This window comes from Etheostoma spectabile, chromosome 6, assembly GCF_008692095.1.
Source record: "Etheostoma spectabile isolate EspeVRDwgs_2016 chromosome 6, UIUC_Espe_1.0, whole genome shotgun sequence".
NCBI lineage: Eukaryota > Metazoa > Chordata > Actinopteri > Perciformes > Percidae > Etheostoma > Etheostoma spectabile.
The window spans coordinates 11,417,804-11,441,575 of record NC_045738.1 but is presented as its reverse complement, the minus strand read 5'-3'; the positions used below and the strand labels follow the sequence as shown (position 1 = coordinate 11,441,575).

The 23,772-nt window shown below is 42.4% G+C and overlaps 1 protein-coding gene across 6 annotated transcripts in view; it reads left to right on the top strand.

Moving 5' to 3' along the window:
• chd4b (chromodomain helicase DNA binding protein 4b) overlaps window positions 1–23,636 on the top strand; it is a 34,131-nt gene extending 10,495 nt beyond the window's left edge. The window contains exons 1-40 of one of the 6 annotated variants that reach the window (XM_032518595.1): window positions 2,813–3,076; window positions 3,375–3,573; window positions 4,000–4,124; window positions 5,213–5,473; window positions 5,589–5,704; window positions 5,824–5,923; window positions 6,042–6,246; window positions 6,391–6,512; window positions 6,649–6,772; window positions 6,944–7,116; window positions 7,652–7,897; window positions 8,151–8,354; window positions 8,503–8,714; window positions 8,883–9,014; window positions 9,149–9,248; window positions 9,460–9,651; window positions 9,808–10,008; window positions 10,299–10,436; window positions 10,555–10,676; window positions 10,778–10,951; window positions 11,171–11,312; window positions 11,416–11,665; window positions 11,781–11,905; window positions 12,003–12,095; window positions 12,195–12,336; window positions 13,067–13,236; window positions 14,820–14,994; window positions 15,649–15,735; window positions 17,093–17,184; window positions 17,289–17,422; window positions 17,726–17,870; window positions 17,970–18,126; window positions 18,712–18,797; window positions 18,914–19,166; window positions 19,255–19,311; window positions 19,550–19,708; window positions 20,016–20,124; window positions 20,538–20,670; window positions 20,809–21,004; window positions 22,367–23,636. In XM_032518595.1, the coding sequence (XP_032374486.1) occupies window positions 3,510–3,573; window positions 4,000–4,124; window positions 5,213–5,473; window positions 5,589–5,704; window positions 5,824–5,923; window positions 6,042–6,246; window positions 6,391–6,512; window positions 6,649–6,772; window positions 6,944–7,116; window positions 7,652–7,897; window positions 8,151–8,354; window positions 8,503–8,714; window positions 8,883–9,014; window positions 9,149–9,248; window positions 9,460–9,651; window positions 9,808–10,008; window positions 10,299–10,436; window positions 10,555–10,676; window positions 10,778–10,951; window positions 11,171–11,312; window positions 11,416–11,665; window positions 11,781–11,905; window positions 12,003–12,095; window positions 12,195–12,336; window positions 13,067–13,236; window positions 14,820–14,994; window positions 15,649–15,735; window positions 17,093–17,184; window positions 17,289–17,422; window positions 17,726–17,870; window positions 17,970–18,126; window positions 18,712–18,797; window positions 18,914–19,166; window positions 19,255–19,311; window positions 19,550–19,708; window positions 20,016–20,124; window positions 20,538–20,670; window positions 20,809–21,004; window positions 22,367–22,569 (5,919 nt within the window). In that variant the 5' untranslated portion in view covers window positions 2,813–3,076; window positions 3,375–3,509 and the 3' untranslated portion in view covers window positions 22,570–23,636. Of the gene's footprint in view, window positions 1–2,812; window positions 3,077–3,374; window positions 3,574–3,999; window positions 4,125–5,212; window positions 5,474–5,588; window positions 5,705–5,823; window positions 5,924–6,041; window positions 6,247–6,390; window positions 6,513–6,648; window positions 6,773–6,943; window positions 7,117–7,651; window positions 7,898–8,150; window positions 8,355–8,502; window positions 8,715–8,882; window positions 9,015–9,148; window positions 9,249–9,459; window positions 9,652–9,807; window positions 10,009–10,298; window positions 10,437–10,554; window positions 10,677–10,777; window positions 10,952–11,170; window positions 11,313–11,415; window positions 11,666–11,780; window positions 11,906–12,002; window positions 12,096–12,194; window positions 12,337–13,066; window positions 13,237–14,816; window positions 15,007–15,648; window positions 15,736–17,092; window positions 17,185–17,288; window positions 17,423–17,725; window positions 17,871–17,969; window positions 18,127–18,711; window positions 18,798–18,913; window positions 19,167–19,254; window positions 19,312–19,549; window positions 19,709–20,015; window positions 20,125–20,537; window positions 20,671–20,808; window positions 21,005–22,366 lie in introns of those variants that run through there. The other 5 variants (XM_032518593.1, XM_032518594.1, XM_032518592.1 and 2 more) reach the window with 5 other exon arrangements.
• Window positions 23,637–23,772: the final 136 nt, after the last annotated feature.

Below are 23,772 nucleotides of genomic sequence, written 5' to 3'. Positions count from 1 at the left end.
GCATGAATATTATGGGATGGCGAGCAATGGTGTTGTCAGGCAGGGAAGTGGGGGTGGCTGAATGGGCGGTGAGCTGTGTGCACATGGGGGAGGGGGCAGAGGGAATAGACGACCCATGAATATTATGGGATGATGGTGGTGTTTGGCGGGGGGGGGGGGGGGGGGTTGCGGTACATATGGGACAGAGGGAGTAGGAGGAGGTGTTGGTGACATTGTTGCACGTGAGGGCATGTGCACGTGCATACATGCGTATGTAAAGGGCATTCAAGCGATTGTAACAGACAACGGCCAGACATAGGCCTTTGTTGCTATGCGATCTGCATGTAGCGTACATCGGGGACTATTGCAGTGGCCATCACAGTAGAGGAAGCAGTGAAAGGCCTCTGGCCTCACATTTCAACTGTTCCTGCCCCCTTCTCTGACCATATCTACGGGACCCAATGTGCAGAAAATACCATCTCTGAGACATCAGAAATCTTTGCTACCATGAACCAGAATAGACCAAAATGATTTAGCTTATGTATGAAATATTGTTTTCAATTTCCATGGCCCATGAATTAATTTTTGGCCTTTAGGGAGAAAAGCACAGACCTACAAATCAAAAGGTATTAGCTAATCCCTGTTTAACAGTGAATACATTAATAATATTGTTGTTAAGGTAAACCATAATAGTAAATCAAATGAAAGCTCATATGCATCTTTAAACACTAAGATACCCATTATTCAAAATGTAGAAAACCTAGTGCAATGTGTAATTACAGTATAACAATCCATGGCTGTCAGTCTCAATGGTGTCTACTGTAACTTACACCTTACCGAGCCGCAGCCTGCCAACTTTTTGGAGGATTCTTTTCTGATAGCAGCCCAAGGAACATTGTGCTCATGCTGTTATTGTACATGCCTAAATCAGATTCAGAGTGATGAAGAAGTGCAATTCAAAGAGATTTAAATGACTGAATGCCTCTCACAGTGTATCAGTAAATCTGTGTGCCGCATGATTAGACTCTCATGTGGCCTTCAAATGCTCATTCTGAGCTCTTATTTGAGTCCAAATATTTCAAATAAGACTTCAAGTAAATAAAACATTCAAGTGCTTTCACTTTAAAACACCAACAAAGCAAATGCTGCGAAGCCTGAAGCATTGTTTGGCATTTTGAACTGGAACACATAACCTCAGACCAAGAAACGTGTATGATGCACACCTGCCATGACTCTTGTGCTCCTGTATTGCACTGAGGTTGTGATGGCACAGTGGATATGGCCCATGCTTTTGGTGAGGGAGCTCTGGGTTCAATTCCCACTGCTAAATGACATGTAATGTATTATTGCTCTTGAATGACTTGACCTTGGGCAGTCACATCATAATCTTGTTGGTGAGGCAGATAATGCAGTCTAGCTGTAATAACAATACATGGTGAAGAAGTATAATTCAGAATGATTAAACTCCTGTGTGGACTTCAAATGCTCCTTATGCGCTCCCAATTGGACTTGTTGCACATTCAAGTGCTTTTACTTTGAAAAAGTCACATGAACAACACAAACCCTGCTGACCAAATTATCTGACAATTATCATTGAGCACCCACTTTCATTTATTATTTTCAAAGATTTTACAAAGTTTGCAGCATAAAGATACAATGTGCTGCAGCACCATAACTAAGCTGAAAAATGTGCAGCTGTAGCAGGCCTGTAATGGATGTTTTATTCAATTTATTTGACAATTCTTTTGTACAGTATAATTGCCATCTGTAGTTGATATAGTGTCTCAAGTCTTGGCAATAGTACTAGCCATTAAATAAAAACTGATATTGTTTTGATGTGTCTCTGATGTGCAGCAACTCAAATCTTATTTACCGCATTACAAACTGAAATTGAGGGGAACACTTTGTGTGTTTAATGAATCAATTGTCTCACCTTTGACCTGCATCCCACCACAGCAGATCAAGTATGAATGATGTCCACCTGCCATTACTCTTGTGGACGTGCACACCTGTTGGCCTATGTTGCTCTTGAAGGACTAGATCATACATAGACAGCCAGATCACAGTTATCTGGGTCAGTGAGACAGATGTGGTGCAGTCTAGTAATATGTAATATGAACACTGTAATATGAGGCCTGCATCAGGGAAGCTGAGGAGCATTGTAGGCATCATCAAAATATTTGACACACACACACACACACACACACACACACACACACACACACACACACACACACACACCACACACAACACACCACACACACACACACACACACACACACACACACACACACAACACACAGAGAGAGTAGCCTACTGCTCTGTTACACTACCAAACTCAGGCCTGTTTGACCAGCACTGTAGGCATGCAGTCCACCTGTGTTTGGATCACAACAAACGTGAAGGCTCTTTGACCTCTTGGCATAGTCATGCTCAATCCCAGGTGGATGCTCAGTGAGTATTATGGTCTGTCACCAGTGGACTTGAGCTCCCCTGGAGACCATGTGATTTTTTTTCTTCTTTCTTCTCTTTTTAGGAGTTATATATTATGGGATGTATGCTGCTACTGCTGGAGTATTATGGTATGTCGAGGAGTGCAGAGAAGGGGGTGTCACCATGACAACGGGGTTGCTAAGGGGGCTGGGACGACTAGGGGAGGGAGTGTGCATGCAATGTGCCTGGTGCATGCATGCCTAGTAGTGGTAGTGTACGTGCCTACGTGCGTGCGTGCGCGCGCGTGTTGGAGGGGGTGGGGGCAGGCTGAGTATTATGGTCTGTCCGTTGCGAGGTAACTATGCAGAGTCCTGTGTGAGTGTGGGAGGGGGGGGATTATTATGGGATGTCTGCCCCCTTTGTGTGTTTGTGAGGATGTTAGCTAAGCTCTTCCTGTAAGGTTGGGGAGAGAGAAGAGGGGGACGGAGCAACGTGTTCTGGGTCATTGACGGCTCTTTTTTATTTTTTTATTTCACTGATCATTGGTTCAGGCGGTTAATGAATGAGCACTAAATGAGAACTGCCGCACAAACAGCCTGACTTGTATTCATTCTTGCACCGAGAGAGAGAGCACACCTCGAGCCGGGACTAACTACACACACTAGTAAGTTTCTAATGTGTGATGGTTTCAATGCTTAAACTTTTCTTTAATGTATTGTTTCAACTCGACGGGGCGAATTTGCATCATACTTGAAATAATTAAAAATGCCACACTTAACTTCATTCACTCCTGTGTAGAAAAATACCTGCAAATCAACAACACGTACTGTCCTAAGCATGGCTACATAATCTAGTTATCCAACTTGTTTGAGTACGCAGGTGGTCAAAGTCAATTAGATGCTTTGTAAATAATAAGACATGGGGAATCTACCAACCAATGCCAGTTATTTATTTATTTTCAGCACCCACCGCCCCCTCCCTTCCTGGACACCCCCGGTCAATTCTCCAACAGTCCCACGTCATTTTCCCTCCTCCCTCGCCGACCTAGAAGCAAGGTTTAGGAAGGATTAATTCGACCAGCAAGAAACGCTACGAAAATGTCGGGCAGCGAGGATGAGAGGGAAGACTTTGGAGCCGCGGACGAGCACTCACTTCTTCACGGTAAGCTCGTTTTTTATTCCTCTGAAGAAGGTCCATCTCTCTCTGTGACTTGAGCTCGCCGAAGCTAACGTTAGCTTAAGCTAGCCAGTCCGTCACTCGCCATTATAGACTAGTTAGCTAACTTGTCAAGCAAGTGTTTACAGTTTTAACTTTTATTTCTTAACCCCTCTTTTTCCGAAAACATCCTATGGGTCTTATTGAGTGTGGACGTGAACTGTCAAAGTTTCAGAGACAGAGAAAAGACAAGTTTCAACCTGTTCTATTTTGACAATGTGTGTGTGTGTGTGTGTGTGCGTGTGTGCGCGCGTGTGCGTGCAAGAACATTAAGTAGTGCTAGTGCGCGAGTCTGCTCTCCTCTCCCTCTAGCCTGCAGCAGTGCTCCTGTCCGCTTGTCTTCTCTCACTAATGACAGCATGTCACCCGCAGGGGAGGACGAGCCGGAGGATGCTCTGTCTGAAGTAGAGGAGGTACCCAAGTCGAAGAAGAAAAAGAAAGCCAAGAAGAGTAATCGAGAGAGCAGGAGCAGCAAGAGACAGAGACCCATCAGAGAGGTTAGTTTGACAAACTTTTCATGTTTGTTAATGCTGCGATTCAGGGAATCCTATGGTATTACATTTTACCCTATGGTATTACATTTTTGTCCGATTTGAAGTGGTAAACAATTTTGTCAACCCAGCACGTGGGGTAACATCTCGGGGTGCACTCTAAAACAATCACAAGGTGGCTCTGTGAGTCATTGGGCTGCAGCTTAAAACCCACAGATCTCCCTGGACACGCACAAAGCATCCCAAAGTGATGGATTGTTTTGCAGCCAAATAGTAAGCTAATTTACGTGCTTCTGACTTTTATTCACATGGAAGCAAAATAGCTGAAAAAAAGATACATTAATCATAATTTCTGTGGATATGTAATGTGATTAATATAAAGAGTAGATACGCACAATTCCTGTAATTTTGCCTGAAACTAACCATTAATTTCTGAATTAATCAATTAATGCTTTTAATTATAAAATACCTGTTATGCCAAGTATAATATAGCAAGGCCCAAGATGACACATTCAAACAGCTAGTTTTGTCTGACAGACCAACAGTTCAAAACCGGATTACAGTTTCAGTTTAAAATGATGACATGATGATATAGAGCTGTAACGATTAGTCAATAAATCAATAAACTAAAGTAATCCTTAACTACTAATAATCAATTCATCGTTATGAGACATTTTCAAAGGAAAAAATGCTAAACTTCTCTCATTCCAGCTTCTCAAATGTGAATCCTTCTGGTTTCCTTAGTTTCCGTGACAGTAAAAGGTTTGACATTTTTGCTTAAATTTTTTCGTCAACTAATTTTCTTTTAATCGACTAATATATGTAGTGACTGATCGCTACAACTGTACCATAAATCAGTGTTAACCCTGTACTGACCAATGTAACTCCATGGAGGATGGTAGAACTTTGGGACTTTCCACACAAACTTCCACATCCCAATAGATGGATAATTATTTATACATATAGATATATATCTAATATCAATACAAATCAAATAAAAGTGATGACTCTTTAATTTCTATATGTAAGACATAAAATGTGTACAAGCACCATTTGTCTTAGTGTGATTTGTAAAGTGACTCTACATTTTGCAGGAGTTGCCAGTCAGCTCCCCAGAGCACCTGATTGGACTAGAAGCAGCAGGGAGAGATGCAGAAGAGGGAGCTGTGCGGTCAGAGAGTGAAGGAAGTGATTATGCCCCCGGGAAGAAAAAGAAGAAACGCTCCAGCTCTGCCAAAGAGAAGAAGAAAGGAGGTGCGGCTGCGGCAGCAGAGAAAGGAAGCTCATCCAGCTCAAAGAGCAAACGTAAAGATCCAGAACCTGAAGAGGATGAGGATGATGAGGATGACTGCCAGGTAAAGATTTATTCAGACTCATCTTCTGAGTGGATAGTTCATTCCTTCAGGCATTCCAACACGACAAACTAACCTCCCCTTGCTGTTCTTTTCAACCCATCTCCTCCTGTCTCAGCCTAAAAGCTCCAATCAGCTGCTGGAGGCCTGGGGCATGAAAGACATTGATCATGTCTTTACTCAGGAAGACTACAGCTCCCTCACCAACTACAAGGCCTTCAGCCAGTTTGTTAGGTGAGGAGACCCCTTTTACGTTAACAGTAAATATTATTGTCTACCTTGTTATTTAATGAAGCTGTGTATGTATGAAAATATAAAAAATCACATATTTCTTATACATTTGATGTCCATAGGCCATTAATTGCAGCTAAGAACCCCAAAATTGCAGTGTCCAAGATGATGACTTTGATGATGGCTAAATGGAGAGAATTCAGCACCAACAACCCTCTTAAGGTATTGCAATCCTGAACAAGGTTGCACATCTGATTTGTAGTGAATCATATGTTGCTGTCCTTTTGTGTGTTTGACAGTAGAGAGCAGTTTTCTTACTCTGCAATGTGTCCCCCTGTAGGGTTGCGCCACTGCCAATGCAGCCCTTGCAGCCGCTAATGTGGCTGCAGCTGTGGAGAACATGGTGGCAGGGACAGACGGAGGGGCAGAGACCAGTGCTGCAGCTTCACCTGCTCAGGCTCCTCCTGCCTCTGCTCCGACACCTGTTGCACCCCCAGCAGCACCGGTAGTTCCACTCCGCAAGGCCAAGACCAAAGAGGGCAAAGGTAAAGTAGGATACATATGGAACATGATTTCTAGGCTTCACATGATTAATTCAACATGAAGATAAAGGTGCTTTGTTATTTATGAACTCTGTAAAAAAAAATTACACCTTCCTGATTAAACTTAATTTTTCTGTGTCTTCTCAGGTCCCAACGCTCGCAGGAAGTCGAAGCCCACGCCGAAGCCTCTGCCGAAGCCCAAACCTAAAAAGGTGGCTCCGCTCAAGATCAAACTAGGGAGCCTCAACAGCAAGAGGAAGCGCTCCTCTGTAAGATACTTTTTGTGCCACCCTATTTCTCCGTTTACAGTACAGCCTTAACGTTTGAGAATTAGTGGGATCATTAAATCAGAATATTAACAATGTACAATAATGTTACCATGTCCTCTTACTGTTTCTCTGTTAGAGTGAAGAAGATGAACCCGATGTTGACAGTGACTTTGACGATGGGACTTTCTCTGTATCAGATGGCTCTAACCGCAGCAGCCGTCCTAAGAAGAAACCTAAGAGTGCGAAGAAAAAGAAGAAAGGTTGGCATGGAAATATTACTTAAATAAAAAGTCTGTTCTGTTATTTGTGAATCAGTGCTTGACAAAGCAGCCTTATGAAGGAGGTGGAGAAAATAAAGGCCTTTACTTCTTAAATGTCCACGTCTATGTACCTAATTTTTCTGCTATTTATCTGTGGGTGTCCTCTCTCAGTGGAGACCGAGGATGGCGATGGCTACGAGACAGATCACCAGGACTACTGTGAGGTGTGCCAGCAGGGAGGAGAGATCATTTTGTGTGACACCTGTCCCAGAGCTTATCACATGGTCTGCCTGGACCCTGATATGGAGAAGGCCCCTGAGGGCAAGTGGAGCTGCCCACACTGTGTAAGTACCTCTCAGTGCTGTGCAGAGAAGACCATTGATCCTGTGTTTGAAAAGATTTGGTCTGATTCTTGGAGTACAGAACACCAGAGCAACAATTGACACCTGACTGTAAAGTATTGTTGTGTCGAAGTGTATTACTGGAAAGTTGCACTGATGGAGGGTTGGTTGTTGGGAAATGGACTTTTTAATGGTGTTTTATAAAATATTTTTGTGTTCTCCATTTCTCTTTGTTCTCTGCTGCCCCCCCCCCTCTCAACCTTTTTGCTCATGTTCCCATCTATCCTTTTCTATTCTCCACCACACATCTCACCAACCCCTCTGTTCCCCATTTCCTCTTCTTGTCCCTCCCTCCCTCCCTCTACTTTGGCTCCACATACAAACATGCACGCAATGCACACACCCCCCACCCCCGGCACTCTTGAAAATCACTCCACACCCCTCCCTTTTTTCTTTTCACTCCGTTCCGCATACCTTCCCTGCCTGTCTGCCTCGCTTCACACTCACACCACCTCTCTGTCTGTAATTCTGCCACTAGGAGAAGGAGGGGATCCAGTGGGAGGCCAGGGATGATCTCTCTGAGGCCGAAGGGGAGGATGAAGAAGACAGAAGGGATGAAGGGGTGGAGGAAGAAGACGACCACCACATTGAGTTCTGCCGGGTGTGCAAGGATGGAGGGGAGCTGCTTTGCTGTGACACCTGCCCCTCCTCCTACCACATCCACTGCCTCAACCCTCCTCTCCCTGAAATTCCCAATGGAGAATGGATCTGCCCCCGCTGCAAGGTGAGTGCTGTGCATGTGAGTCTACGTGTACTTGTGCTCACGTGGGAGTGCATGCGGATGCAGATCCCGTCTTGTGCACGCCTACAGTATTTAAGATAAACCATGGCAGCTTTTATTTAGCTGATTTCTCATGTCTTAAAAATTCATTCCTCCTATTTTTTTAAACATAGTTAAAAAAAAAAAAAATTCCTTCTGTTCATTGAAAAAAAAGCAGATCCAAAAATATTTCGCCCCCTTTCCTACTTCCTAACAGTGTCCACGGATGAAGGGCAAAGTCCAGAAGGTTTTAACATGGCGATGGGGGGAGCCGCCCGCCCCCACGCCTGTCCCTCGGCCTGCTGACCTCCCTGCTGATGCTCATGATCCCCCGCCACTGGTGGGCCGCAGGGAGAGGGAGTTCTTTGTCAAATGGTGCAACATGTCCTACTGGCACTGCTCCTGGGTGCTGGAGCTACAGGTAGCACACTCTGAAACTGTATCCACTTGTAGTTGACAATGTGGATTATTCTGATTGCTTACTTCACAAACACACAAGACACACACAAACCCAATGGTCCAGCATATTCAGACTGCGCTCTCTCTATTTCCCTGTCGCTCGTCCCCAGTTGGAGCTGAACTGCCAGGTGATGTTCCGTAATTACCAGAGGAAGACTGACATGGACGAACCGCCCCCTGTAGACTTTGGAGGTGAGGGTGATGAAAACAAAAGCACCAAGAGGAAGAACAAGGATCCTCTCTTTGTCCACATGGAGGAGGAGTTTTACCGCTATGGAGTCAAGATGGAATGGCTGATGATCCACCGCATTCTCAACCACAGGTAGGACACATATCTCATATGAAGCACACAGATCACCTATAAAAAGGAGCATACAGTAAATTTTGTTTGCTTTGAAGGTGTGGAACCATCACACTAAATTAGTATTATAGTTGAAAGTATTTAAAATTGCTGTTTTAACAGTCCATCTTTATTATTTTTTTATGTTAGTGTTGATAAAAAGAACAACGTACATTACTTGATCAAATGGAGAGATCTGCCTTATGACCAGTCAACCTGGGAGAGCGAAGACATGGACATCCCAGAGTTTGACACCTACAAACAAACATACTGGAATCACAGGTACGCAGATACTTGCAAAATCTCGGATGGGGGGACCTCTAGCTCCCCTGGGATTCAGCAGGTTGGATTTGAACAAAATTGCAATTGCAAATTTTTTTTTATCTCACAACCTTTGTCTTCATCTTTTAATTAAGAGAGTTGATGATGGGTGATGAGGGCAAACCTGTTAAGAAGCTAAAGAAGACAGTCAAAGTCAAGAAGGCAGAGCGTCCACCTGCCAATCCAGTTGTAGATGTAAGTATTATAAACTTTGAAGCAAAGAAAACAAACTTCCAAACACAGCCTTGGTTATGGTGAAGCCTATCCTGCCGTATGTAGTGTTTTCAATAGACTAATGAATTATTATAAAAGGAAGCATTGCTGTCTATTGTATTCTCTTGGCAGAATAAAAGTAGCTTGAATCAGGACAGATGTGGAATTGATTTTCTTGGTTTCTTCCTTCCAGCCCACCATCAAGTTTGATCGGCAGCCTGACTACCTGGACAGCACAGGAGGCACTCTGCATCCATACCAGCTGGAGGGCTTAAACTGGCTGAGGTTTTCCTGGGCTCAGGCCACAGACACAATCCTGGCTGATGAGATGGGTTTAGGAAAGACTGTACAGACTGCTGTCTTCCTCTACTCATTGTACAAGGAGGTGAGAACAGTATAAATGATTGTGTGAGTGTATGTAAATGGATGAATGAGAAGCAAATTGTAAAGCGCTCTGGATAAAACGCTATATGGATGCAGAAATTTAAAAATAAATCTTACTTCTTTACATGTTAATGTGGACTTTGTCTTCATGATAAAGGGTCACTCCAAAGGTCCCTTCCTGGTTAGTGCTCCTCTGTCCACCATCATAAACTGGGAGAGAGAGTTCGAGATGTGGGCCCCTGACATGTACGTGGTGACCTACGTAGGTGACAAAGACAGCAGGGCTGTCACCAGAGAGAACGAGTTCTCCTTTGAGGGAAACGCTATTCGAGGCGGAAAAAAAGCCTCCAAGATGAAGGTAAGAATATTAAAGATCTCCATTATGAAATATTGATGGAGTGTAGTTAGTTTGAATGGGTGCCCTGCACACTAGCACTTGCTATCCTGTATTGAATCAATAGTTACACTGATCTGAATTTACATTACAAGATGTTAATGCTGCCAATTATACAAAAGTTCACCACCGGTTTTAGTTTGTGGCGCTATATTACCAATGGAAACAATCGCTTGCAGCCCTAATAATTGTGTTTGTACTTATTTTCCTGTTTGGCAGCTTAACTAATCTCCTCCTCTCTTTGGGCTTTACAGAAAGATTCAACAGTCAAGTTCCATGTCCTGCTGACATCGTACGAGTTGATCACCATTGACCAGGCTGTGCTGGGCTCCATTGAATGGGCCTGTCTGGTTGTGGACGAGGCTCACAGGCTCAAAAACAACCAGTCCAAGGTAGTAACAGAGAGTACTTTGTGGAACTTGATTGTTTATTCTGTGTTTCAAATGTCATCAAAAATATTTTGTTCAGTACTTAATATATAATGTTTTTTGTCTCCCTGCCTGTCGTTAGTTCTTCAGAGTGTTGAACAATTATCCGCTGCAACACAAGCTGCTGCTAACTGGGACTCCCCTTCAGAACAACCTGGAGGAGCTCTTCCACTTGCTGAACTTCTTGACGCCAGAGAGATTCAAGTCAGTAGCCCCACATGTGGCCACAGCGTATGTGGCTGTATTGCAAGTACAATGAATACATCACCCCCACCCTATATCAATGTGTTTTTTTTCCTATGCAGCAACCTGGAAGGGTTTCTGGAGGAGTTTGCAGACATTGCCAAAGAGGACCAGATCAAGAAGCTTCATGACATGTTGGGACCACATATGCTCAGGAGGTTGAAGGCTGATGTTTTCAAACACATGCCCTCAAAGACCGAGCTCATTGTTAGAGTGGAGCTGAGCCCCATGCAGAAGTACGTAGAGAGAAGATTTGTAGCAAAATACTTACAGAGTTAAAGAAGACACCCATGAAAATGAAACCAGTCCACATATTGAAGACTATTGACGGGAATGTTTCTGTCATTATGTCTGAATTTTGTAAATAATTTTGTAAATACTATCAAATTTACCTTTGTCTGATCTCTTCTTTTTCTAATTTAAAAAAACAAAAACTTTTTCATGTTTTAACCCAGGAAATACTACAAGTTTATCCTAACACGTAACTTTGAGGCCCTGAACACTCGTGGAGGAGGAAACCAAGTCTCTCTGCTCAATGTGGTAATGGACCTAAAAAAGTGCTGCAACCACCCCTACCTCTTTCCTGCAGCCGCTATGGTACGATCCAAGTCTTTTCATACAATTATGGGGGAACAAACTGTTTCTTCTGGGGGTCCATGTGAACTATGCCATGTGTTCAGATTTCTTACTCTGATTGTAGGAAGCACCAAAACTTCCAAATGGCATGTATGAGGGCAATGCTCTGACCAAGTCTTCAGGAAAACTGACGCTGCTTCAGAAGATGATGAGGAAGCTGAAGGAGGGAGGCCACAGGGTTCTGGTCTTCTCTCAGATGACCAAAATGCTGGACCTGCTGGAGGACTTCTTGGAGAATGAGGGATACAAATATGAGAGAATTGATGGAGGAGTCACCGGCAACTTGAGACAGGAGGCCATCGACCGCTTTAACGGTGAGCCGTATACAAACACTGTTTGCATTGCCTAAAAACAGCTGCTCTGGTATGCTATCAGTGGTCTAATTTTCTTTTCCCTCTATGTTTCTTTTTCTGTTGTTCATCCCAAAAGCTCCCGGTGCACCCCAGTTTGCGTTCCTCCTCTCTACCAGAGCTGGTGGTTTGGGCATTAATCTTGCCTCTGCTGACACTGTCATCATCTACGACTCTGACTGGAACCCCCACAATGACATCCAGGTACGCAAACCCCCAGGCGTCAACCTCACATCCCTGTCAGCATGTTTGTTTGGATGGTCGGTGAATATGCTGTTTGTTTCATATGTGTACTTTGTAGGCGTTCAGCAGAGCTCACCGTATTGGGCAGAACAGGAAAGTGATGATTTATCGCTTTGTCACCAAAGCCTCTGTGGAGGAGAGGATCACGCAGGTGTGTGACACGTACCTCTTAAAATTTTATCAACGATGTCAGAAATGTGTGATCACCTGCTCACCGCTTGTTTGTCCTCCATCTACCTCCCTTTACCAGGTGGCAAAGAAGAAGATGATGCTCACTCATCTAGTGGTGCGACCAGGTCTCGGCTCCAAGACAGGCTCCATGTCCAAGCAGGAGCTCGATGACATCCTCAAGTTTGGAACAGAAGAGCTGTTTAAGGATGAAATCGGAGAGGGTGAGTTGACTTTAACCCACTGACAGATATAAGATCCAGCATGAGTTTTGTCAGCCATTTGCTTTTACATTTATCTGTGTTTTAAACATGACATTTAAAAGGTTTCATCATTGGACAACTTAAACTTTGCAACGTTGAATTGAGTTGACATTTCTCAAAGCATTAAAAGGGTGGCTAGGTAATTTCTGATTGTTGTGAAAACAAGAAGAGCCACAACTCGTTTGTCAGTATTGTAAGTGGATCAGAAAAAGGCATTGTTATTAGCTATATTAAGCTAAATCAAATGTTGAGCCTTTGCTTATTCAACACAATTCTGATCCACCTACACCTCTTGTCCTATCACCTGTATATTATAATTTGTTAAAGTAATTAATTTTTTTTTTATTGTGTGCATGTTTTTGTTAAAAATAAAGATCTGTAATACACGCTGTTTCGCCAGTGAATAGCTATTCAAACATTTACGTAATTTACATTAAATAGGTTTAACTAACTGTAATGTATTTCACTGCACGTTGTTCTACTTGTGTAGGGTGAGATAATCAGGATAAAGTACATACACTGGTTTAAAGAAGGAGTTGGGGTTAGAATCTGAAAATGGGGAGAGACTCTGCATGCCTCTGGCTGAAGTGAACACTCCTCCACCAGGATGCTCGTCTGATCTTTCAAGTGTTACAGGGAGCAAATATATTTGTTGCTACCTTCCTTTTTATTTGACTCATCCTGCTTTCAGGGGACAACAAGGAGGACGACAGCAGTGTGATTCACTACGATGACCACGCCATTGACCGTTTGCTAGACAGGAACCAGGATGCCACAGATGACACTGAGCTCCAGAGCATGAACGAATACCTCAGCTCCTTTAAAGTGGCCCAGTATGTGGTTAAAGATGAAGACGATGAGGTAGGAGTGCATCTACAAAATGTATGTGAATGGGGGGATGTTCTTTAGTCAAAAGTATCTAAAAAATGACCTAAAACTATAGGTGTTAACTACAGAAAACTAGCATTTCAGTCTTTGGTGCAGCTTCAGACATAGACCAAGCTTTGATCTATATTAAGCATTTTATTTAGTTTTATTTTGAATAGCATAAAAAGGTTTTACATATTTAAAAAGCTTAATTCACAGGCTTTATATAATAATATATATTTGGGCTGTACCAAATGTCATTTTTTTAAGTTTGAAGCTTCTATAGAGGTTTTTGAAGGAAGCTTTGATTGTCTGTTGTCATAGCCCAAAACATTCCACGTGATACATAATAGTCTGGGATCTTTTTTGTAACTAATTTACTAAATAATTTACTCTAGGCCTTATAGTGTTAGAGTCAAAATGTATCTTTTGGTATAGTTGTTATATAAATGTTGTTTATGGTGCTGTTAAATTGCTGCTAGGCTGCCTCGTTAATAGCCCAAAAATATAAGGTTGATGTCTACCTGCGGGCTACTCTCTCGGGACTTCTGGGCCGTGGACGCCCCCGCCGTTGCCTCAGAGAACATGTCGGATCTGTGCAAAGCACCCAAACAAAAACACTGAGACATCACCGGCAGTATGATAATAAAATCAGTAACACAAGATTCACTCTCAGTGGTTTCTGTGACATGAGAAATATTGGGGCAACCTTCAGCTCACCTGGTAGAGCAAGTGCCCCATGAAGCTGCCCGGGTTCGAGTTCAACCCGCCCCCCCCCTTTCCTTGCATTCTTCAGCTGCTCTATAAGAATGGAAGTGAAAAGCCCTCAAAATAAATTACTATTTACATAGTACTAAAATGTTTGAATATAGGGCTGCACAATTAATCACAATTATATTGGAATCGCAATATGGACTAGTGCAATATCCAAATCGCAAGGGTGTGCAATATTTGTTAATGGCTAAATATGTGTCCAACCATTCTGAATTAAGTATTGTCTTGCTGCAGAGACGTCCCAGCCTACAACTCGTATCCTTCAGTCAAAAGAAAAAAAAATCTTGATTTGGTACAGATCCTCTCAAAAATCACACTATGGTCATTTTAAATTCTTTCAATGTTAATAATTTTCAACAAAAATGAATAATCAATACTTGATACTAAATTATCATTCCCTCCAATATTTTGAATCATATCGCAATCGCAATATCAGTCAAAATAAGCGCAATTAGATATTTTCCTCATATCGTGCCGCCCTATTTAAATATAAAAAAGGTCATAATACACAAAGCTACCTATAAGGCTATAGCCTCACCTAGTGGAAAAGTCATGCCTCCATTGTGTGGGTCACACAAGTCTACAAATAGTATAATATTAATAACTAGCCCAATCTTTACTTGCAATTGTGCAAAAATACCGGATTTAAATAGAATGAATAGATATGCAAAAGCAGTAAAGGTGCGCAGCATTCAAATGTTGATATAGAACTTGAATGTCAACATTATAAATAAAGCTTCAAAGTATTCCGGATAGCCCTAATATATATATCATATTAACCACGCTTTGTTTTCTGTGAGGAGGAGGAGGTGGAAAGAGAGGTGATCAAGCAGGAGGAAAGTGTTGATCCTGACTACTGGGAGAAGCTGCTTCGTCACCACTACGAGCAGCAGCAGGAAGACCTTGCCCGAAATTTGGGCAAAGGCAAAAGAACTCGAAAGCCAGTCAACTACAATGACGGCTCCCAGGAGGACCGAGGTATAAGACAGGGTACAGAACAATATATAATGCAAACTCTTCTTGTGTGTGTGTGTGTGTGTGTGTGTGTGTGTGTGCTGCTCAGTGTTGTTGGTGGTGTTTGTGTGGTGTTTATGTAACATGGCAGGAGATCCACTGAGTGGAGTTTTATGTTATTAGTATAATTAGATTGGGTATACGTAGAAACGTGTTAGTTGTGTGTTATTTAGAAATTGAAAATTGCTTCCTTCTCAAATCAAGTATGTTTAAAAAATGTATTTGAATGCAGGGGGAGGTCTAATTAAGAAACATTACAAAGTTTTCCTCAAATCTGAAACATAGAGTGATGTAAATAGAGCAGTTTGGACTTCTCCTCAGTGCAGTTATCCAGCTACCTTTGTAATCCTGCAGTGTCTCCTCTCCCTTTGAAACAGACTTATTTGAGCAAAAGGACTACAGGATTATAAGTACAATAGCAGCAGACTTAGGAAACTACTAAATCAAAAAACCCACGACAATATATTAGAGAAACTGAAAATCAGTAGCTCCCCCTCCTGGCTAAAGCCTGGTTGACAGTAACTGGGTAACTATTGATAAGATACTGTCCAGGCAGTGAAGAGTTGTGTCCTTTTTTATTTTCTCCCTCTTCAACATTTATGTCTGTGCTTCCTCTAGACTGGCAGGAGGATCAGTCTGACAACCAGTCTGATTACTCGGTGGCCTCTGAGGAGGGCGACGAGGACTTTGATGAACGGGCTGAAGGTAAGCCTCACTGTTTTGTTCACTGCTGAAAAAAAGGAATGTGTGTGTGCGTTTGTGTGCTTCAGAGCAGGTGAGCGGAGTGGAGCTGGGAGAATTTCCGCTTGTTGCTCACAGAGCTGTTTGTTCCTTCCGCTCAGAGCCACTCCACTCTTAACTCAGATTTCAACCAGCTTTAATCATATCACTCACCTCTTGCTCCAAAAAAAGGGGGAAAAAAGCTGTGTTGAATTCATCAGATGAATGACACCTACCCTTCCTCCAAGCCGCCAGTGAGCTCCGCCAGATGACAGGCACTGGCAGGAGGGCGAGTGATGATGATCTGATCAAGCTGTAGTAACACAGAGAAGGGCTCATGCCAGCTTCAAACTCATGATGTGAGCGGTACCATTTAAAATCCTTGCGCTCCGCTCACATGCTTTGGTGTACTTTGGTGGCCATCCCTCTTAACTATTATTTGAAGATTTAGGTGGTCCCTTTCGGTTTTTTGAACCTAATACTTGAATTTAAGATTTGGCAATGCTTGATAGATGGAGGTAGACAATCCTGTTTGAGCCTCAGTTCTTTCACCCACTAACATCCTTTAAACCACCTCTACAGATGTTTATTCAGATTCAGACGACAGCTATGATATCCTCATTGACAACCTCTACAACAGGAATTCAGGAAATGCAACTTGCCGCTGCATCCTCTGCCTTGAGCGTAGTGAGGCAAGAGAAGAAAGAAAGAAAAAGAAAAAGGACAAAAAAAGAAGGAGAAAAGAAACAGAAACTTAGAATGAATGGTTTCTTGGCCAGCTGAATCGCTACTTGCACTTTAATGAGATTGTTGGTGTTCATATTAGCTGTTAATTAAGTTGTTTTGAAATGCACTTAACAGGGTTTGTTTAAAAAAAGCAGTTGTGTTGTTTCTGATCAAATTGTTCCCTTATATTTATACAATTTCTAAAAGCTGATACAAGTGTTATATATTTACCAATTTATTTATAAGTACTAAAAGATATAAATGTTTTGAATTGATTGTATTTTTGTTTTATTTAATTATGGCTCTGTAACTTTAATTGCATTAAATGAAGTATACTACCACACTGCTTTCAGTTGTAAATGAAAGTTATGCTTCGAGAAGAAGCAATTAATGTGTGCTGAGAAAGGGACAGCTTCAGCAGGATGAGAATGTTACGTGATGAGCTGTAAGTGGAACATCTTCACAGAGGAACTTTAGGATGTTAAGAAAACACACAATCATTCATCAATATTCAGTTTGAGATTTGACTTTTTGTTTTCATGGCCCCAGCAATACGTTATTGACGATAATGTGCATTGACTCTCGGATAAACTAACCCTGTTTATTTCTGTTATAGCTAATGCCCGCAGACCAAGCCGCAAAGGGCTGAGGAACGATCGGGACAAACCTCTGCCCCCGCTGTTGGCCAGAGTGGGCGGAAACATCGAGGTGAGTTCCTTTTTACATGAAAAAAAAAACAGCACAAACACAGAAACAATGATAAATGCCTTACTAGAATTTGCAAACATCATGACATCTTTATAACCTGTCAGGTTTTGGGCTTCAATGCACGGCAGAGGAAGGCTTTCCTGAATGCAGTGATGCGCTATGGGATGCCTCCCCAGGATGCTTTTACCAACCAGTGGCTTGTCAGGGACCTCCGAGGGAAGTCTGAGAAAGAATTCAAGTGAGTCTCAATGTGACATTTTTCTACTTGTCTCCATAAAGGTTGCGCTGAATATCAAACCTCAATACTTTTTTTGTAGTGACCAAAAACTGTCAAAAGGGCTGAAAGTAAGCATCAAACCAGGTCAGATTCTCAGTCTTGTTGACTGAGTATAAAAGAGTTCCTGACCAAACTGTAGTGGGTTTTTCCTTGGCAAATGCTTGTGCATTTATGTCAACTGTTTCCAACTTATAGAAATGTTGACATTTTCTAAATGTATTTATGGTGACATCCCTTCACCTTCTTCTTCACACTTGTTCTCAGGGCCTACGTGTCTCTGTTCATGCGTCACCTTTGTGAGCCAGGGGCTGATGGAGCTGAGACCTTTGCAGACGGTGTCCCACGTGAAGGTCTGTCCAGGCAACACGTGCTCACCCGTATTGGTGTGATGTCACTTATAAGGAAAAAGGTATGGTTTACCAGTTGGAAAAGAAACACTACAAATTATGTTTAGATAATTCAAGTCTTTAATCACTGTTTGAGTGATGATTCACGTGTTGATGAACAGGTGCAGGAGTTTGAGCATGTGAACGGTCAGTGGTCAATGCCCTGGATGGCAGAGCTGGAGGAGAACAAAAGGGCTGCAGCTTTGGCTGCAGGTGAAGACCCAAAGACTCCTTCTACTGGGACCCCTGCAGACACACAGCCCAACACTCCAGTCACAGGTACACACACACACACACACACACACACACACACACACACACTTTACTCTTAGTACTGGATTATTGAAACAAAATGTTTAAGTCCATATGATTTTTGACAATGCCAAAATGATCACTGTCTGATCACTTGCAACGTGAACCATCACAGACACTTATACTGTATGTTGTAACATTTTCTTATGGGGAGCCTGAAAAATGACATACACACATTTCAATTTCCTCTTAGCCCTGACCTCAGCACCACATGCTTTACCTCAACTTCTACTTAATAAACATGAATTCTAACTTTACGTTTCAATCCAAGTCATAACCCAGGATGTTGTGAGAATATTTTAGTTTCTCTGTGTTGCACTGAAATATGTTCTGTTATCATTTAGTCTTTGTTCAGCCTTAAATATAAGTCTCTCTTGACTATCAACTTATTCCCTGACCCCCCTCTTGTGGATACAACCAAATAAAACATGAAAGAATAACTAATGTCCACAAGATAAATGTATTTAGTTGTTAGTAACATCTATAACAGAGACCAGATGTAAATACACTCTTTGCATACTTGTCGTTGACCTGTGTTCTGTTTCTTGTCAGAAGATTTGTCAAAATCTGAGGACAAGGAAGAAATTAAAAAGGAGGGTGAAGATGGCAAAGGAGCCAAGAAGGCAGATGATCCAGAGGTAAATTTTGATTTCATAAATACATCATCCATTTTTGTTTGCAGTACAGTCTCATAAGTTTTCAGCGGCAAATATACAGATTATTTCAAATTTGAAACGGGCTATGTCTCCTCTAGATTATTGAAATCCCAGATGAGTGTGAAAAATCCCCCGTCCTCGAAAAGAAAGAAGAGGAAGTAGACTCCGCTGCAGAGAAAGAGGAGAAGGAGGTGGGAAATGGAAATGAAGGAAAGGAGAAGGAGGTGGATGACACAAGCAAAGAGAAAGAAGAGAAGAACGAGACTTCAGAGACGGAAAATAACTATCCTGCAGAGGTTAAGGGGGAAGGTCCGGAGGGCAAGACTGATTCAGGGGAGGAAAGGTCCAAAGGTGAGGCAGGTGTTTAAACTGTTTTCTATTTTGTCTTGTCTCCTTATTTCCCTTTTCTGTCATTCTAACACTGCTTCTCTTGTTTCAGCTGAGGAGGAAAAAGATGAGAAGGTGGACACAAGTTCGCCAAAAGAGGAGAAGAAAGGTGCATGTCAACAAACACACATACACACACTTTGCAATGAAAGTAAATTTTACTGCACACTTTTTAAAATGTCTGTAAACGTTTGCCTCTGATGGAGACATGCTAAATAAATTTCTAGGGTAAAGCGGTCTAAATGTCAATATGCTTAACACAATTAAACAATGTCATTGGTGTCTTAGTAGTTGACTTTTACCCATATAAACTTTGTTGCTGACATGTTTCTTATGTTTTTTCGCAGATCAAAAAGAGGAGAAGGATGCTGAGTCTGGCAAACTGCAGAACGGAGAGAACACCAAAGAAGGAGCAACAGCTGCGTCAGTGGTTAACGTCAGTGAAGAGAAAAAAAAAGCCACCAAGCAGAGGTTCATGTTCAACATTGCTGACGGAGGATTCACAGGTGGACACACACACACACACACACACACACACACACACACACACACACACACACACCACACACACACACACACACACACACACACACACACACACACACACACACACACACACAGGTGTGTCTCACTATCTTTGTGGGGACCAGTCATTGACATAATGCATTCCCTAGCCCCTTACCTGTCAGGACCCCATAAGTATACTGTATTCCCGGTTTTCGGTCCCCACAAATGTAGTTAAACCTAATACACACACACACTTTTCTCTCTTCTCTTTTTTCTGTCTTTTGACCTTTCTGCCCTCCTTTCCAGAGCTTCACTCTTTGTGGCAGAATGAAGAGAGGGCAGCCACCGTCACCAAGAAGACCTTTGAGATTTGGCACCGTCGCCATGACTACTGGCTGCTGGCTGGAATCATACAGTATCCTTTCAGTGGGACATTTCTTCTTTAATTCTCATGTGCAATTGCTGTCCTTTAAATAATTAGAGCTGAAAAGATATGTTGACTAATGTCATTATTTGGCAACTGTTTCAAATATAAATATTTGTTGTTGTTTTTTTTTTACTATAATAGGAAGCTGCATTCTCAGCCCTTTGTTTCTTTTTGGGGGGTTTCTGTTATAAGAGTGAGGTGTTCGTGTGGATTAATAAGTATGTTGGATTCAAGCCAGGTTGCAACAGCTTTACTTGACCAATTCCCAAACTGTGAATGTATTCATGCATGATAATCAGCATCCGTTGGCCGTAAAACGTTCTTGAGAAAAAAATTGCATTTGATAATATGACCCTTTACAAGCCAATAATGTTGTTAAACTTGACCTTGGTTTCTCTCAGACATGGCTACGCTAGGTGGCAGGATGTGCAGAACGATGTGAGGTTTGCTATCCTCAATGAGCCCTTCAAAGGGGAAATGAGCAGAGGAAACTTCCTGGAGATCAAGAACAAGTTTCTGGCCCGCAGGTTCAAGGTGAACTAAACAGGATCGCTACTATCACATGTTTCCCCTGTGTGTATGTGAGTGTGTTTGTTTCTGTCTGTCTGTCTGTCTGTCTGTGTTTCTTTCATATCTCACTGGGCATGTTGTCTTTCTGTGTTTCCTGTATAGTTATTGGAGCAGGCTTTGGTGATCGAAGAGCAGTTGCGCAGGGCAGCTTACCTGAACATGACAGAGGACCCGGCCCACCCCTCCATGGCCCTCAACACTCGCTTCAGTGAGGTGGAGTGTCTCGCCGAGTCCCACCAGCACCTCAGCAAGGAGTCCATGTCTGGAAACAAGCCTGCCAATGCAGTTCTGCATAAAGGTAAACATATGTAAGATCTAGAGAGATAGCTATAGTGAGGGTTCTCATGCACCTGCAAAATATTTGTAGGATTGTGGATTTTAGCAAAATTGAAACTGAAGTGCAAGGCTTCAACGACACCTGTATAATATCAGGATATGCTCTGTAGGCTTGACAGTCTCATGACTACAAGAAAGGCAAAATATGGGGGCAAGTGGACTGCTCAGGCTTTTGCTCTTGCCTGGGGACTGTAAAGTCAGGTGCTGTCTGTCACTTTGGTATTGACTGAATAATGTATATACATATAATACACCTAGCTTATTATTTCATCTAACTTGAAAGGTAAGCGACTGACAAGACGTTTCAGTTGGGACACTCATAATCCTCTTGGCTTTTTAATGAGAAGGAACTGAGCAACATTTGCCTTGCAACTCACCAGTCACAATAGTCTTCCTTTAGCTTAAATAAGTAAACGTGTTTTATTCTGAAAAGGAGAAACTTGTGTTTGTGTGTGTGAGAGAGAACAAAGTGTTTGTTGTCATTGTGATAGTATCAGGAGTTGAGAAAAGGGAGCTATTATGTAAACACAAATATATATATAGGCCTATCTAATTATAGCTGCTAATATGACCAGCAAGAAATGTCAGGTGAAAAACTGTGAGCAGCTTCCATGTTTAAACAAGGACAGCTTTCAGGAAATAAGCACTACAACCACCCAGTAGTCCAACTTTGAGGTTGTGTCCTTTGAAAACACCTGACGGTAGATTAACCTTTCACAGTGCTGTACTGGCTTGAAAATATAAAGAAATAACAACAATCCCAAAGCAAAAGCTCACCGGCACATCCGCTCCACGAGCGGTCAGCGTATGTTACGTGTAGCCAAACCAAAAGGTGATGTTTTCAAATTTTGCTTTTTGCTTGAGCAACAAAACAGAGAAAAGCAGCAAATCCTCATTTTTTGGAAGTTGGAGCCACCAAATGTTTGGAATTTTTGCTTGGAAAATTACCTTAACGATTAGTTGATTATCAAAACAATACAAGCAATAGAGAAGGAGAGATGCTTTTTTGCTGTATTGTGTGCAAGAAGAGCGATGAAAGAGTCCATTGGCCGTTGTTGATAGTTGTATAATTAAAAACCTTGTGGTGTGCTGTTGTGAGCTTGCTAGCCACGTAAACTGCCGCAGTTGATGTTTATAGCCCTAGCTACGTAATTTCCTATCAACCACTGCTGCTCCGAAATCTGCTCTGACTGAAGCTTAAGGCTAAACATATTATCAAATTGAATCCTTGAATTGCACCAGGCACAAAAGTGACTAAAAAAGTAGTCCTTGATTTAGATTATCACAATGGCGCTCATGGCTCATTGATGTGTTGTATTTCCAGTTCTCAAACAGCTCGAGGAACTGCTGAGCGATATGAAGGCCGATGTCACGCGTCTCCCGGCAACCATCGCCAGGATACCCCCTGTTGCTGTCCGGCTGCAAATGTCTGAGAGGAACATCCTCAGCCGATTGGCCAGCCGAGGCCCCGAGGTCACGGCTCAAAACCAGTCACAGACATCACAGCAGATGCAGGTGCCGCGCTGACCAATCACCTTGCACATTTCACTCTCTCTGACCGAGGCTAGTCACCCTCACCTCACCGCCATGTAGCAGACGTCCTCCCCCTTAACCACCATGTACAGCACAGTCAGGTTAGTCCTACTCCTTCTGCACCCACAACCCATCTCCTGACTCAGAAAAGCATCAGCTATGCTGCTGGACTTTTGTTTTACGAAGACTGGAACTGCAGATGTAGGATGGGAGCGAATGGAAACAAGTCTCTCCAAGTTTCTCCTCCACTGGGATTCAGATTTAACTCCCATAACCTGAGCACTGTCGTAACTGAACTGCGGGTAGCTCCACTGACCTGACCTGTCCTGTTGTGTCTCACAGCAGGGTCAAACATGTGTATGTAACTATATGTAACATGAAGATGAAGAAACTAGACTGGAGAAAAAGCAGCATGCTTAGAGTATACTGGTGCTTTGTAGTCATATTTGGAAGGATTTTTTGTGCTCCTTTTCTCCTTTAGAAAAGTGTAAAACTTTTTTTTTTTTTTTTAAGTCGTTCAGCTCTTGTATCCTCACCTGTATGTGTGTATGTGGAGAGAGTGTGTGTGTTTGCATGCACGCATGTGCGTGCGTATTTCTTGTGTGTTTGTATATGTAAAACAGGGCATATTAATGTGCACCTCTACTGCAGAATGTCCCTGACTCTGAGAGACTGTCATTGTCACTTTTCTATCAGTCAGTCAGATCTGTTACCTGCGTCCTTACTCGCCATCCCCAACCTCCACCCCTCTCGTCAGGTGACCAGATCCAGGATCAGCTCTCTGTGCTCACGTCCCAGCCAGCACCTAGACATTCCTAACTGCACCCCAGATTTCCCCCCGACAACAGTCCTTTGTTTTCCCAAAATATGGACATGCAATAGCTCCACATCTTTTAGGTACATGGGATGGTTTTAAAAACGATGGCAATCTTAAATTAATTTAATTTCTTACTGTATATTGTTATGTTGTTGTACATTATTGAAAATTAATATTATGGTTACCACTTTGTTTTTATCATTGTTGTTTGTTTTTATGAACTACAATAAAAAGTCAACCGTTAGTTAAGGTTTTTGTCAATTTATAAGGAATTCTGAATGTTTTTCTTAGCCACACTAGGAGCATTGCTCTGGGGATTGCGATAACGGTCGGTCCACCACTTTGGTCCAGACTGAAATTTCTCCACAACAATTGGGCTG